The sequence below is a fragment of the Megalops cyprinoides genome, chromosome 23 (genome assembly GCF_013368585.1).
Source record: "Megalops cyprinoides isolate fMegCyp1 chromosome 23, fMegCyp1.pri, whole genome shotgun sequence".
In the NCBI taxonomy this organism is placed as follows: Eukaryota; Metazoa; Chordata; class Actinopteri; order Elopiformes; family Megalopidae; genus Megalops; species Megalops cyprinoides.
The window spans coordinates 24,970,950-24,985,865 of NC_050605.1; the positions used below are offsets into that span (position 1 = coordinate 24,970,950).

At 42.7% G+C, this 14,916-nt stretch overlaps 2 protein-coding genes across 2 annotated transcripts in view; both read left to right on the top strand.

Annotated features, from left to right (window-relative positions):
• lrrk2 (leucine-rich repeat kinase 2) overlaps positions 1-1,182 on the top strand; it is a 37,440-nt gene extending 36,258 nt beyond the window's left edge. Inside the window, exons 51-52 of the mRNA XM_036517504.1 lie at positions 429-584; positions 787-1,182. Of these exons, the coding sequence (XP_036373397.1) occupies positions 429-550 (122 nt within the window). The 3' untranslated portion in view covers positions 551-584; positions 787-1,182. The remainder of the gene's footprint in view (positions 1-428; positions 585-786) is intronic.
• Positions 1,183-1,787: 605 nt separating this feature from the next.
• LOC118770159 (mucin-19-like) overlaps positions 1,788-14,916 on the top strand; it is a 34,604-nt gene continuing 21,475 nt past the window's right edge. The window contains exons 1-19 of the mRNA XM_036517643.1: positions 1,788-1,890; positions 2,331-2,372; positions 3,919-4,144; positions 5,850-5,979; positions 6,061-6,109; positions 6,408-6,475; positions 6,560-6,746; positions 8,510-8,632; positions 9,155-9,275; positions 9,358-9,493; positions 9,575-9,658; positions 10,967-11,036; positions 11,217-11,354; positions 11,468-11,617; positions 11,709-11,803; positions 12,351-12,483; positions 12,633-12,879; positions 14,150-14,193; positions 14,562-14,650. Of these exons, the coding sequence (XP_036373536.1) occupies positions 1,833-1,890; positions 2,331-2,372; positions 3,919-4,144; positions 5,850-5,979; positions 6,061-6,109; positions 6,408-6,475; positions 6,560-6,746; positions 8,510-8,632; positions 9,155-9,275; positions 9,358-9,493; positions 9,575-9,658; positions 10,967-11,036; positions 11,217-11,354; positions 11,468-11,617; positions 11,709-11,803; positions 12,351-12,483; positions 12,633-12,879; positions 14,150-14,193; positions 14,562-14,650 (2,190 nt within the window). The 5' untranslated portion in view covers positions 1,788-1,832. The remainder of the gene's footprint in view (positions 1,891-2,330; positions 2,373-3,918; positions 4,145-5,849; positions 5,980-6,060; positions 6,110-6,407; positions 6,476-6,559; positions 6,747-8,509; positions 8,633-9,154; positions 9,276-9,357; positions 9,494-9,574; positions 9,659-10,966; positions 11,037-11,216; positions 11,355-11,467; positions 11,618-11,708; positions 11,804-12,350; positions 12,484-12,632; positions 12,880-14,149; positions 14,194-14,561; positions 14,651-14,916) is intronic.

Here is a 14,916-nt window from a genome sequence, read left to right on the forward strand (position 1 = left end):
TCCTTCTGGGTACATCCTGCTTGAGGAGGTATTAATATTTCACCTATTACACTGATCTGTAGAAGGCCTGGCTGCTGTGGGCAGCCGCGTGAGCTTTTGAGCAGCATTGCAGTGTTTTAGGTTTCAAACTCAATTCATAGTTTTGATTCCCCGTTGATGTTAGACGGCCAGTCTGGGTTCATATACCCAATAACATGTTCCTTTTCTTTTGGTGCAATCTCCTTGGAAACAGGTGTTTCATTAAAAGATGCTGCGGTCACTGAGACTGTGCCTGGTCTCTCTCTCGCCCCTCTCCCTTCCTCTTGCCCCCCCTCTCTCTCTCTCCCTCTTTCTCTCCCCCGTCTCCCCCCCCCCCCCCTCTCTCCCCCCCCTCTCCCCCCTCTCTCCCCCGTCTCTCTCTCTCTCCCTCTCTTGTCCGTGCCCCTCAGATGGTGACTCTGTTCTCCTGATGTGGAGCAGTGTTCTGCCGCTGGAGGTGAGAGACTTGCATAGACACTGCGAGCTGAGAGAGGAGATCTGTGGGAAGATGCTGGCCTCTGTGTGTGACTGAGCGGGGCCGGTACGTGTGTGACTGAGCGGGGCCGGTACGTGTCTGACCCAGACTGCCGTGTTCGCCCTGCACATTCACAGCAAATGTACTTCTGCAGTTTTCTTTTGCTTTTACAACACACAGTGTCATATGATTGTGTCTTTAAGCAATGCTGTTCTTATAACAAAAATACTTTTACAAATCCAGTCTTGATTGTTCAGCACTAGACTGTTCATCAATATTTTATCTTTTCACAGAAATATGTTTGGAAAAAGAGACCTACTTGAAGATTCTCAGACAGAAATTTGCTTCACAATTGTTGGAAAAACATGCCTTGTTACCGTACCCAACTGGAAATATTGTTTTAGAGGTTTTGTGTGGTGGAAATGGAATTAATCATTGCATCACAAATGTAAAAGGGACATTATTAATCATACTATAGAATGCTTTTGTGAAACTCCATTATAATTAAAAACTGGCACTTACATCGTGAAAGAAAAATTCAACTGACAGTATCGGTTTTCATTTATTTATCAAATGTATGGGGGCAGTTTCTGCCCTTGGCTGTTCTTGTGACAGACTTGTCCGGATGACGTGTTTCTGTGCACTCTGGTATGTTTGTGATTTTGTATAACAATAAATAATGTTTTATGAGGCCATACAATTCCTTCTCTGATTCTTATCCTTCTCATTTGTAAGATGGAAAACCGCTAAAACTGTTTTCACTGGGTGGAGTTTGGGGAGAAAAAGATGAGCATTCCAAGGCCATACGCTTTAATTTGCACTTTTTTAAATTTATTTTTGGACATTTCCTAAATAAATGATTCTTTTAAAATGAAATGAAAATACAGTTAACCTGCCGTGAATAACACGAGCCTCACTCCTGTTGACAGTTGTCTATTTATCAATTTCTATTAAATAAAATCTATTAAAAGTCCTTGAAATTTATTATATTTATCTGTCATATAATATGTAAAAAAGCACTGTAAAGTGCATGATAAATGTTCTGAAGACGACGATCTCTCGAATATATGGTACCTACTGCAGTACACCATGTTTCAGTGGAGCTAGGTTCTGTGGGCATTGCTGTGTTTATATGTCATGAGGGAAAATATTTCCTCACATTTATTTGACGGCCACATAAACCAGCTCTGAGTGGTATTTAAATTAATGTTTGATTTCTGGGTTGTTTCCTTATTTTATTCAAAGTGGGTGCACAGGGAATATTTAACCACCGTGAAGAGGAACTCCAGGCGACTCGGAGCTCTAGGCGCGTCCTCGGCCCACCTGACCTTCAGCCAGCATGACGGCGACGGCTCGCCCGCAGTTGGCGCTCGCAGCCGCGCTGTCGCTTCTCTTTGGTACGTACATAGACAGCCAATACTCGCTAGCTTTGCTAGACTCAACCAAAAACACATGAACTTTTAATCAAATTGTCATATTCGCAATTTCATGACGCGACGAATGAGTGACCGAAAATGGAAAACAAAGTCTCTCTTGACCGTACTTAACTATGAAAGTATATAAGATATAAGTCATACCAGTTCTTAAATTTTGTTTTTAGTTAATTCATAACATGGTATAAATGATTACATATAGGCGTTTAAAACGACAGATAATATCGGCCTTCTCCATACTGCATTTCCGATATCATTGAATGTAATTGTATGAGTAAATAATTTTTATAGTGTAACTATTTCTTTATTGTTTTTAATTTTGTAATATTAGGCAAACATATATTTAATGTACAGTATAACAGTTCTATTGTAAGTGCTTCTAAACGTTTCTTCTCTAATTTTAGGTCACATCACTTACACAACAGCAGCTAATCCTACAAGACCTCGTAAGTGTTGTCTGCCTTTCCTATGAACGTATGGGAGAGACCGATAGGGACCACCTCGTAAATGAATCAATGTCGACTCATGACCTCGGTGCACACAACTGCGCCAGGAAGCTCTTTTATCAAATTTTGTAAGTTTGATTCTAAATGTGTGCTTTCGCGTGAAGATCCGATTTTGTTCACGTGGATTTGAAAGGTTTTATAATTGGTGTTGATAGTAGGTGTCTTGCTACTGTGTGTTATGAAGGTTAACAACATCCATAAGTTAAATATATCATTGGAAATATCTCCATGGGATCGTCCGCTGTGTAAAAGCTGGAACAATCAAGGAAAAATATCTCTAAAATGGAGATAATGACAGAGGGGGATAATAAAACACTTTAATACTTTACAACCTACAAAGCGTAACTTTAAATCTGTAAAAGACTTCAACTTAATAAAAGATGATAACGTGTGCAATGATATTACGAAGAGATTTTTAATCACGCGCGGAAGAGATTGAATGGAGAGACAATCCGAGCTGCGCAAGCGGACACATCGCGCACGATCATCCTCTGCTCCTTCGACTCTTGCCAATGAAGTAATTCAGCACTGATGAACTCTCTGAGAAAACGATCCACTTATCTGACGCTTAAGTATAGAGCTACACCGTTGCTTGTTTCAACAGCGAAAACACTGAAGATATAAAAGACAGGAACTGTCTTCAGGACAATATGAAAAATTACCTTACTCGACTGACTGTTCCGCACCCATACAGGGAGTTTAAAATGTATTGGCATCAGTTGCCGAATTTCTGTCAAAATTCCCGCCCTGTTGAAAATGTCGTGTGTATGATATATTGTGTGTATGATATGCCGACCTTAAGTGTAGGGTATTGCTGTAAAGAGCATTGTTGTTGACGTGTACCCAGGAACGCCGGAAGGAGAGGGGGTTTTGGGACGATTCCAAGGACCCCAAACAGACGGGGGCCCTCAAAGATTCTACCATATATTTTTGTTACATATATATATAGGGGCCCGGTGCATTAACCTTTCAGGGGGCCAAAATTCCTACCGGCGCCCCTGTGTGTACCTGCCGCCATTTAAAGATATTAGGCTACAGTAAGTGCGCTCAAACAGGTAGAATATACAGGTGAAACGCATTCGGCCTGCCCATCAGTGTAAGAATGTTTTAAATTAGTTTCAATAATGCACGTCGTTGAACTCATTGAACGTTTATAGATTACGTTTTGTCACGTGCCTTCTAAAATCCACGCTCACTGAATGTAAAAAAAATCCAGTATATCTTGTCAGGGTTTGTCAATGTGTGCATTTTCATTTCATTTTCCTGGAAGAGTAGATACGATGGCACTACAGTAGACTTATCTGTTCTGATTGTCTGTATAATTTTCGTGGTTAGGAAGACATAACCTCATATTAGATACTGTTTTTCCATACTTCATTATGTAGACCTGGAGTTCGCTCCAAAGCCGCGGCCGCGTTTCCTCGGCTGTTTGCTTGGTCTGTGTGTTGCATCCTTTACTGTTTTTGGATTCACATCCTTTCTGCAGAAGTGTGTCGTACCTTCGGCAGCGGTGTGTACGAGGCTTTCAGCGGCGATGTGTTCCACGTGAGAACCACGTGCCCCTCCACTCTGGTGCACATCACTCGTGATAACGTGGACTACATTATCGCGGTCACGCGTGGAAGCAGTGGCCTGATAACCAAACTTGAGATAACTCTAAATGGAATCAGCACTGTCGTGGAAAACGGCACAACGTTTGTGGAACACAAAAGGTGTGTATTATTCTTTCATTTCCCTCTTACTCCACTTTTCATATAACTGCACATCCACAGAAACGGGGGTCAACCCTAACCCTAACCCTTAAAGTTCCCCCACCGAGATAACTGCTAGACAAGAAAAATCACAAAATAATAATAAAAAAACAACACAACCAACAACAATTAATATGAAACCATTAAATACTACAAATTCATTACATATCCACTGTAACATTAGCTGCCATATTTGTCAATGCAAAGGTACTGAACAGCACTTACATGATCACAATTCTCATTTTCCAGCTCTCAGTATAGGCAAAATGGGGGTGGGGATATTTTTTCATGCACAAAATTCAAAACTTAAAAATTCATAAAGATTATTTTAAACAAATGTAATCCGGTAGTATACACGTACTTTTTATTTTCCGATTCAATGAAACCATACTATTCAATAGGTTACAAACTAGTTTCACAAGACAGGAAACGTGAATTGTGCAGGTCACAACATAACACAAAAAATTGTTGGCTAAAGGAACACGATTCAAAGCCCTTTCACTTGGCGGCGTCAGAAAGAAACACGGATACATTGTTTTCCCTGTAAACCCGTATCCAGGACAAAATTAGGCGCCTTGCACCACTCTTTGTGCTCAATATAGTAAATTTTTATTTGCAAGCACAGATTCAGACATCGACGCAAACTCCACTGAAAATCACCACGAACACAATTATGTGTGTCAAACAGTCCTCCTTTTAAAATGAATCCGAAGCTTTCATTTTTATAATAATATAATAATAATAACTGATAATAGTAATAACAATGGAAGAAATAATTCTGGGCAGCAGTGTGGCATAGTCGGGGGACAGGGCTCGTAACCGGAAGGTTGCTGGTTTGATTCCAGGTTGGGTTAATTACCCTTTGGCAAGGTAATTAGCCTAGAATTGCCTCGGTAAATATCCAGCTGTACCAATGGATAACATGTAAAAAGTAAGTCGCTCTGGAGGAAAGCATCTGCTCAAATGACAACACCGTTATCAATACATATATTTTTATATATTAACATTGTTATATTAATCTATTATAAGTATAATTAGTAGCGTTGGCGTTTGTTCCACACAGTCCCTTTCAGCAACTGTCTCTGTTAGGTTGAATAATAGAGGGCACTATTAATTTAACAGGTAAAAATGTTATAATCATATGACAATATAGACTATAATGAAAATGAGATAATTAAAACAGTGGTACAAATATTATAATATTAATATGTAAAAATATATTACAATATAAATTCTATAATCATTTGAAATATATTATTTTGGTCATTTTATTGTTGAAGTGGTAGCTGATAGATATACATAAACCTTGCTTTTTTGCTTTGTTGCTCATATTTTAGCAAATGAAAGCTGGGTGGAGACAGTGCTGTAGATGCCTGTGTTGTGAAGCGCCTCTCAGAGTTCCTGTGTCACATGTGTAGGGTAGCCTCAGGCTTGTAGCAGGAGCATTTCTGACTCCAGCAGCGTCCGTACCCAGGAGCCTGACACATAACTAAACTCGCATGAAATTCACTCTCTGTGCTTCAGGCTACACTGCAATATGACGGATCCTCATTTGCAGAAGTGAAACTGAGAGCTTGGAGCCAGGCCAGTGGTGAGAGGGTGCTGGACCGGCAGGCTTCAGTCACCCTGTTCTGTTATTAAAACAGCCTTTCATGTCCCTCCGCAGTGTTTCTCTGCCTTATGATCAAATGTACAAGCACATCTTCCCGTACGGCATCTTCACCAAACTGCGCAGCCGGATCCTGCCCCTGGCCGTCGTCTGGCACGTTTCTGGGGGAGAGATTGATTACCTCTGGGTAAGAACGGGGCCTGCTTTGTCTTTTGTCTTGTTAAGTATGAGTATAAGTCTGTAACTTCTTGGTCCTTTGCTACGTCAGGTGGAGCTGGAAGACACGATGCAGGAGAAGACAGGACTCTGTTGGGCAGGTGCGTGTCTTTAAATGCCCACCATGCACTCCCGAGGGGCTCAGCCAGTACAAGTGCTTTCTGTTTCAAGTGCATGCTGAGCCTTACAGCCCGGGTTTGGTCCCAGCTGTGTCATCAGCCGATGATGAATGGGACACTATTTTTGGGCAGTCCAAATGTATAATTATATAAATCATTTATAATTATATAAATTTAATATTCATGTTTCATATAAATCATGACCACCAGCCTGAAATCTCTCATTACTGCTGATCTCTCAAACAGATATTTACTCATCTGTTCTGTTTTCCAAAAACAGATGCCGGAACAGTGACCACGATGTTTAAGGGCGAATGTATCTTGGACTCCAAAGAAGGACAAAATAAGGTTTGTCCACAACATTTCATTTTGAAATGGACTTTTTTATCATTTACTTGTATTTGTTTGGTAACCCTCGTTTTTTCCTTATAGGGTTGCAAAGTTGTGTCAGAATTGTCTTCGTGTGTCCAAAATATACAAAAGACTCACTGCAGGCAAAATGTTTATAACCATGAAAATGACAAGAGAGTGGAGTGTGCATTGTACACTGTCATGGTGCTGCAGTGCCCCTCAGACTTACTCGACGTTCTGTCTCACTGGAGAGATGACACGAAGTGCCGTGAGTAGGAGTTTTTTCCCTTTTATATTTGAGTTATTTTAGTAGTTATTTGTCAAATGTGATTAAACAGTCTGTTCCATGTTATGTTACAGTCTGTTCTGTGTTATTCAGCTCTTTGAGACAGTTATATTACCTTAGACCTCTCTCACCAGGTGTAAGTCAGGTTTTTCTGGCTACAGCAGTGTCGCTATACAGTTAGCAATGTGGTTTGTCGGAGAGGCTGTCTTCCTCAGCTATTAGACGATGAAAAAACATCAAAAAATTGTGAAGAGGCCACCTAGTGGCTGAGCTGGTTAAGCCACTTGTTCCACACAGGTGGAATGACAGCTCATTTGCAGAAATGAGCAGGAATCCTTAGTTCTAGCAATATGCGACTGTCTTCATTCTGCTGTGGTCCGCAGGGGTTCATTGGCTAGTTTACTTGTCCTGTCACTGTAGCTCCCTCTAGTGGTGTGTGAAGCACTAGGACGACACATGCATACTGATGTGCCTGTCCTCTCAGTGTGGTGCTCTGTGCTGTAAGTGTGTCTGAGGACTGTGCTCATCTGGCCTCAGCGCTCCTGTGCAGGCAGACTCACACTGGCATTTTCACATTAAGTATAAAAAGAGAAATTTCACAGTGGGTATAAAAAGATAAATTTCACAGTGGGTATAAAAACAGAAATTCTATTAGTATTCTGGTGCATTACTCTCGTACTGAACTAATGCGCTTCACTGGCTTTCCCATAGATCCAAAGGTGTTCGTAGCATATTCCCAGGTTTCTATCTCTGAATTGAGACAGTCGACTCCCTTGATGCCTTCAAGAAAAAACTTAAAACTCATCTGTTCAAGCTGTTTCTGTAGCCTACCTTCCCCCCTATCTCTGTCTATCTATCCTATCGATTCCTATCTTCAAAAAAAAAAAACAAGAAAAAACTCCACTCTAGTCTAGCACTTAACTTTGTATCTTACTGACTTCTTGTAATACCTTACGATGTCTACTCTTAGCATAGTGATACACTTATTTGTAAGTTGCTCTAGGTGTCTAGAGCGTCTGCTAAATGATGATGTAATGCAATGTAATGTAATGAATTGTGAAGGCAAGGAAGTAGAGGCTATAGCCAGTAGGTTGCAGCGTTGAATGAACACTGCAGCACGATGATAAGAGCAGCGCCTGCTGACGAAAGACTGTCCTCATTCAGGTCCTCTTTCAGGTCCTCATTCAGGTCCTCATTCAGGTCCTCATTCAGGTCCTCTTTCAGGTCCTCATTCAGGTCCTCATTCAGGTCCTCTTGCAGGTCCTCATTCAGGTCCTCATTCAGGTCCTCTTTCAGGTCCTCATTCAGGTCCTCATTCAGGTCCTCTTTCAGGTCCTCATTCAGGTCCTCATTCAGGTCCTCTTGCAGGTCCTCATTCAGGTCCTCTTTCAGGTCCTCATTCAGGTCCTCTTTCAGGTCCTCATTCAGGTCCTCATTCAGGTCCTCTTTCAGGTCCTCTTTCAGGTCCTCATTCAGGTCCTCATTCAGGTCCTCTTTCAGGTCCTCATTCAGGTCCTCATTCAGGTCCTCTTTCAGGTCCTCTTTCAGGTCCTCATTCAGGTCCTCTTTCAGGTCCTCTTTCAGGTCCTCATTCAGGTCCTCTTTCAGGTCCTCATTCAGGTCCTCATTCAGGTATTCGGGCGTCTGATGCATGTTTCACCAGTGTCAATTGCTTTCATCCCTATGTAATAAAACGTAACAGAATACAATAGAATGTAATAAATGTTTGTCCATCCCCCACACAGCTGCGCCCACTTGCCCAGGTAACCTCATTTTTAAGGAGAGGGGCAATCCGTACATACCCACCTGCTCCAATCCTAGCGTGAGCAGCAGTGAAGAGGAGACCTACACCTGTGCGTGCCCAGAAGGTGAGCATTTTCCCTCCGCATTGACATGCCTCTGAAAAGTGTGTGGTGAATTTGAAGCTGCAAACCGTGGCTGAATCCTGTGTGACTGTGGGGAGATTAAGAAGTGACCTCCAATCTAATTTTATAATTAAAATGATCTAGAATGAAGTGCTCAGAGGTATTGGAACACAACTGCATCACACGCTATTCATTAGAAAGGAATCACCTTCCCATCCTTTACATTTTTAAGGTTATTCCTCTGCCTTTTCCTTACTCATGAGAACAGCCTCAGGTGGGCATGTGCTCAGGTGGGAATGTGCTCAGGTGGGCATGTGCTCAGGTGCTGTGATGCGCTGTGTTTCCATGCCTGATCCATTCCATGGGATTCTCAAATAGACAAGTTACCGTAACACTTCACATTCGTATCAGAGCTGCAGGAGGTAGTGTGCTTGCTGATGTCTGTCACAACACTGACCCCTACAGTAACAAATGTGCAACTGTTGTGTGAGTGACGGACTGTTGGGAATGGTGTCTGCTCTTTAGGCCTGGTGCTGAATGACCTGGAGGGCCGGAGGGAGTGCGTGTATGAGAGTCACTGCCCCTGCGAGTCTGCGGGCCAGGTGTTCAAACCCGGCCAGCGGCGGGAGGAGAAGTGCAAGTCATGGTGAGTCAGAGCCGCTGTGCGCAGCGCCTGCGTCGGCGCGGCCGCGTGTGCAGCAGCAGGAAACCGTGTCTTCTCTTCACAGCGTCTGCCAGAGCGGCCAGTGGAAGTGTGTCAGCAAAACCTGCCCAACAAGCTGCAGCATCGAGAGGGAGTATGTGACGACGTATGACGGCAAGCGCTACCAGCTGCCGCAGAAGTGCACGTACATAGCGTCTCGGGTGGGTGTTCACTCTCGCGTCTCATTTGGTGCTGCGCCCATGTTTCCTCCCAATAACTGCTCTTCTGTTTTCTTTTATTAGCAGCGGGGGAGTAACTTCACTCTTCAAATTTCATTTTCTGAGAAAACAACTTCTTTAGAAAGAGTCTCTCTTGAGTTTCAACAGGTATGTGTTTTTTGTATTTTCTGAATTCAGTATGTTATCTTCACAGTGAGATGCTCCTGCAGACTGAGAGGAGCCACTCACCTGTATCAGACTCTGAGAGCAGTTTGTTTCTTGCTGGATGGAAGCAGCAGTTTGAGTCATTCTGGCATTTATAATAAGCTGGTTAGAGAACTAAGTTGCCCGTTGGTGGTAAGCAGGTCTGTTTCTTTGGGACCTGTCTGTGTTAAACTGGCATTGGACCTGCTGGCTCCTTCTGGCATTAAACATGTTTACACATTTTTCATTCATTTTCTGTGTGACCTGCCTGTGTCAGTGGTGTAGCACCACCTTTAGCAGAGTTGGATTAAATTCCAATTTATATTGAAATTCATTTGACAATTCATAATTTCATACTTGAAGTTGAGAATTTATCGTGAATTTGAAATTCAAGAATGAAAGGTTTAATGCAGTGTTTCTGAACCCTATTCCTGGAGGCCCACTGTCCTGCATATCTTCTATCTATCCTTGCTCTACCTACCTGACTGAACTCATCAGTGGCACTTTTGATTAGCTGAGCATACCTGATTTAATCAAGCAGCATGGATAGATAGAAGATATGCAGGGCAGTGTGCCTCCAGGAGTAGGGTTGGGAAACACTGGTTTAATGATCCAGGACATTAACACTGTGTCTGTATAGTTTTCTGTAGAATGAAGTGTTGCAACCTCCCTGGCCTTAGACATTATTATTGTGTCTCTGTATAGTTTGGTGTGAAAGGGGGCAATAAAACAGAAAAGGTGACTTCTTTTCATTTTTTCTCCACCATAACAGGGCAACTGATAGTAGCAAGATAATTTTATTTTCTCTCAAATATAACATCTAAAAATGGTAAAACTACATTGATAAAATAATTATAAATATACATATATAATTGTGTGTGCCTTTCTTAAGCTTTGTAACAAATATTTGGCATGCAATTGCATACTGATATACATATCCAAATTGGTTAATTCGATCCATTTTAGCTCAGTTTTTAAAGGTAAAGTAAGTGTTTGTAGGATCTGCATGTCGGCCTGAGTTAAGGGATGTAAACTTAGGGAATTGAACCGGTCTAGGGAAGGGGCTGAGCTGAGGGAATTCTTGTGGGAGAAGATTGACTTGGAAAATGTATATGTTAAATTGACTTAAAATTGGAATTGAGTGGAATTAAATTGACTCTGATTAAAAGATCTGGTCTGGAATTGAAACTGAATTAATAGAATTTACAGGCAGAAGGACCTGAATTGAAATGAAATTTGAACCATGACCTTCACTGACCTTTTTATGTGCAGCATTCCTACGTTTTCTCCAGTGAGGGTGTGACAGCAGACGGAAATAAAATAACCGAGTTCTACCAGAGTGGTGAGTAACAGCTCTGCCCTGTGTGTGTGTGTGTGTCTGTATGTGTGTGTGTATGTATGTGTGTGTGTGTGTATGTGTGTGTGTATGTGTGTGTGTGTGTGAATGAGTATATAATAATTAAAAATATAATTTTAATTCTGTAATGATTGATACCTGTAGGCCTGATTTTTCTTTCCTCAGACAGTCTGATGATCTTCCGGCAGTCCTCAATGTACATACAGGTGCAGACAACATCTGGCATCAAGATTCAAGTCCGAATTTCACCAAAAGTTCAGTTGTACATAACATTACCTGATACAGAGCGTGGAATGGTTCAAGGTATGTTTCATTTTTACAGCTAAATCTCAACAAATGAGATCATTTTAAATTATGATACATTGTTCTGTAATCAAAGCAATATCTTGGCATTTTTTATCCCTATATCTTTGCAGGACTTTGTGGGAACTTCAACAATAATACCATGGATGACTTTGAAGACAGTACAAGCATGATACAGACATCCCCTGAAGCATTTGCTCTGTCCTGGAGTGTGGGGGATTGTTCAGGCGACATTCCCAAAACCTGCAGCTCCTCTGAGAAAGGTAACAGCCAGGCTGCAGTGTCTCTGTATGCTCAGCAAACCCATTTTCCTTTACAGTCATTAATTCACTTTCATTCCTAAATCCCTTTCAGAGGAATACGCCCGAGTGCACTGTTATTCTCTGATCAGCTCCCCCGGAATATTTGCCAAATGCCACGATGTTGTGCCGACAGAAGACTACTTCAAGGCAAGGCCAAGGTTCAGCTCAATAAAATGTGTAGGATTGATAGAAATGGTCTAAGACACATGTGCACTGCCCCCACTGAGTCTGTCTCAGTCCGCAGGAGGTGAGCCCCTCACCTGCTCCCTCTGGGCGGCTCGGGGAAAGTGGCAGCACTGAGGAATGTATGACGGTTTGGTTGATTTGAGACCGAATGTGTACCAAGTGTCCAGCAAGTGCACAGTCCTTACAAGGCTGCTGCTTGTCCATACATGTGACTGGATTGTGATTTAAGCATAAAAGATGAAGCCTGGTTCCACTTCAGGCTGTTGCAGCAGTATAAGATCAGTTGTAAATCTGCTGTGATGGTAAAAGTGTGGAATTTAGGGCTGCACACCCTCTGACAGCACTGACTCCCGCTGTGGCAATGTTCCTCACAGTGGCACTACATTGCAAGACAGACAGACACACACACACACTCACAAACGTGTGCACCTATAAAGAAACATAAACATAACCACACACATATACATGTGTGCATACACATAAACACACCTTGTTTCCGTGGTTATAGGCATGTGTGCAGACCACTTGCGAGTGTGACACTGCTATGGAGGACTGCCTGTGTGTTGCCCTCGCTAACTATGCCAAGGCCTGTGCAAAACAGGACGTTGCTGTGGGCGACTGGAGGACAGACACCAAATGCTGTGAGCACCTGCTTTTTCTGCCCCCCCACCCCCCCAACACCTTTCTGATTGGCTCAGCCACTGCTTTATCTGTGTGTTAAGAGCAGTTTGCAATGTTTCTGAAGTGATGTGTTACACTCTGAGGTGATGTGTTAACCTCTGACTTCCAGTGCCAGTGTGTACGGATACCCCTCAGTTTGGCTACGATGTGCATGCCTGTAACTCCACCTGCCGGTCGCTCTCGGGATATGACCCCACCTGTGAAGTGGAGGACGCCCCTGTGGAAGGGTGTTTCTGCCGTGAGGGAAGTCTCCTGAACACTGACTTAACCTGTTCCTCTACGGCGGATTGCAACTGTCACTACCAGGGCACCATTGTTCCACTGCGGACCAAGGTCGTCATTAATAATCAAGAATGGTGAGTTCTAACAGGAGCAGACAGGGAACAGTGGCTCTTTTCTCTTCAACTTCTGTTCATTCTCTGAGCCATGCACCTGTTTTTAACTTCGGCTTATAATACACTTAAACAGAAAAGCAGAAATTCACGCCAACATTCTGATTGGTTAGCCTTGCGCCTGCTGTGAGAATGTACACTCCTCTGCACGCAGCCCTGCAGACTGATCTCTGTGGCTGTACTGGTGTATTGAAGTAATTTTTTACATTTACAATTGTTTCCAATAAGCATTCCTAATATGAATCCCCCCCCCCAGTCTGCAGTGATTGTTTAGAGTTTGGTGCATGAAGAAGTCACTACCAGAGTGATTCATACACTGAAACGACAGTGTGGAAATCAAAATAAAACATATTAATTTTGGGTCTCTGTCTGGATATAGCTACTTAACAGAGCAGAATTATTAAACCTCTAAACCTTAGAGGAGATACTGGACATGTGTTCCTTGATTTGATGTTAGATATATTTAAATTTATGTCAACCATGAGAAAAACCATTACAGCCTTACAGTCTGATGCAAACACCTTAATAAATAACTCCAGGGTGTCAAATGTTAGCATGTTTTCACTATTTCTGTGTGGGGTTAGCGTGTTCTGGCTGTGTCTATGTGGGTTTAGCGTGTCCTGGCTGTGTCTGTGTGGGGTTAGCGTGTCCTGGCTGTGTCTGTGTGGGGTTAGCGTGTCCTGGCTGTGTCTGTGTGTGGTTAGCGTGTCCTGGCTGTGCCTGTGTGGGTTTAGTGTGTCCTGGCTGTGTCTGTGTGGGTTTAGCGTGTCCTGGCTGTGCCTGTGTGGGGTTAGCGTGTCCTGGCTGTGCCTGTGTGGGTTTAGCGTGTCCTGGCTGTGTCTGTGTGGGTTTAGCGTGTCCTGGCTGTGTCTGTGTGGGGTTAGCGTGTCCTGGCTGTGTCTGTGTGGGGTTAGCGTGTCCTGGCTGTGTCTGTGTGGGTTTAGCGTGTCCTGGCTGTGTCTGTGTGGGGTTAGCGTGTCCTGGCTGTGTCTGTGTGGGGTTAGCGTGTCCTGGCTGTGTCTGTGTGGGGTTTAGCGTGTTCTGGCTGTGCTTGTGTGGGTTTAGCGTGTTCTGGCTGTGTCTGTGTGGGGTTAGCGTGTCCTGGCTGTGCCTGTGTGGGGTTAGCGTGTCCTGGCTGTGTCTGTGTGATTTCTGCTCACTGCCCTCTACAGGCCACTGCAGCTATTGACTGTGAATGAACAGGCAAATCATTTCTCTCTCTTCCTTTTTTTAGCTATTGTAAAGGTGGAGAGCTTGAATGCAGGGACAAACAGGAAGGTAAACTCTGTTCCAGCTGCAGCGTTTCAGGTTTCAGTGTTTCAGTATTCAATATTCAGTGTTTCAGTATTCAATATTCAGTGTTTCAGTATTCAATATTCAATGTTTCAGTTTTCAGTGTTTCAGAATTCAGCGATTCAGTGTTTCAGTATTCAATGCTTTAGTATTCACTGTTTTCAGATCCAAGTTTTCAACAAAAAACACTCATCACATGTCGTAAAGCATGAGGGAAACTGAAGTATTAACATGAATATCAAATGTTATCAGATGTTGATTACATGTTAATTAGGATAATTTATGGGCCTTTATGAATATGAAGTAATGGATTGCCAAATGCTAAAATGGTACCTTGATGTTGTCTTTTTCAGAATGTAAAGATGGGAAGATATTTGTGCAATGTTATGAGTCATCGAAAAGCACAGACCCAAGAACATGTGACTCTTGGATTAGGGGCTTTGTAAGATAACAAAACAAGCAAACTGAGATGTTTGTCCATGATTTCTTATTAATGTATGTTGCAGTTATGAAATTAGATTACATTGTCATCATTTAGCAGATGCTGTTATCTAGATCAATTTCCCAAGGTGTGAGTACAGCCACACAGGAACAAGTGTCAGGGCCCAACACAGTGCTGGCAAGTAGCTGCCTAAGTGCAGTACAATATACACCATAGAGGGACCGCACCATTGTCACACAATGCTAACATACAAACATACACCCTGA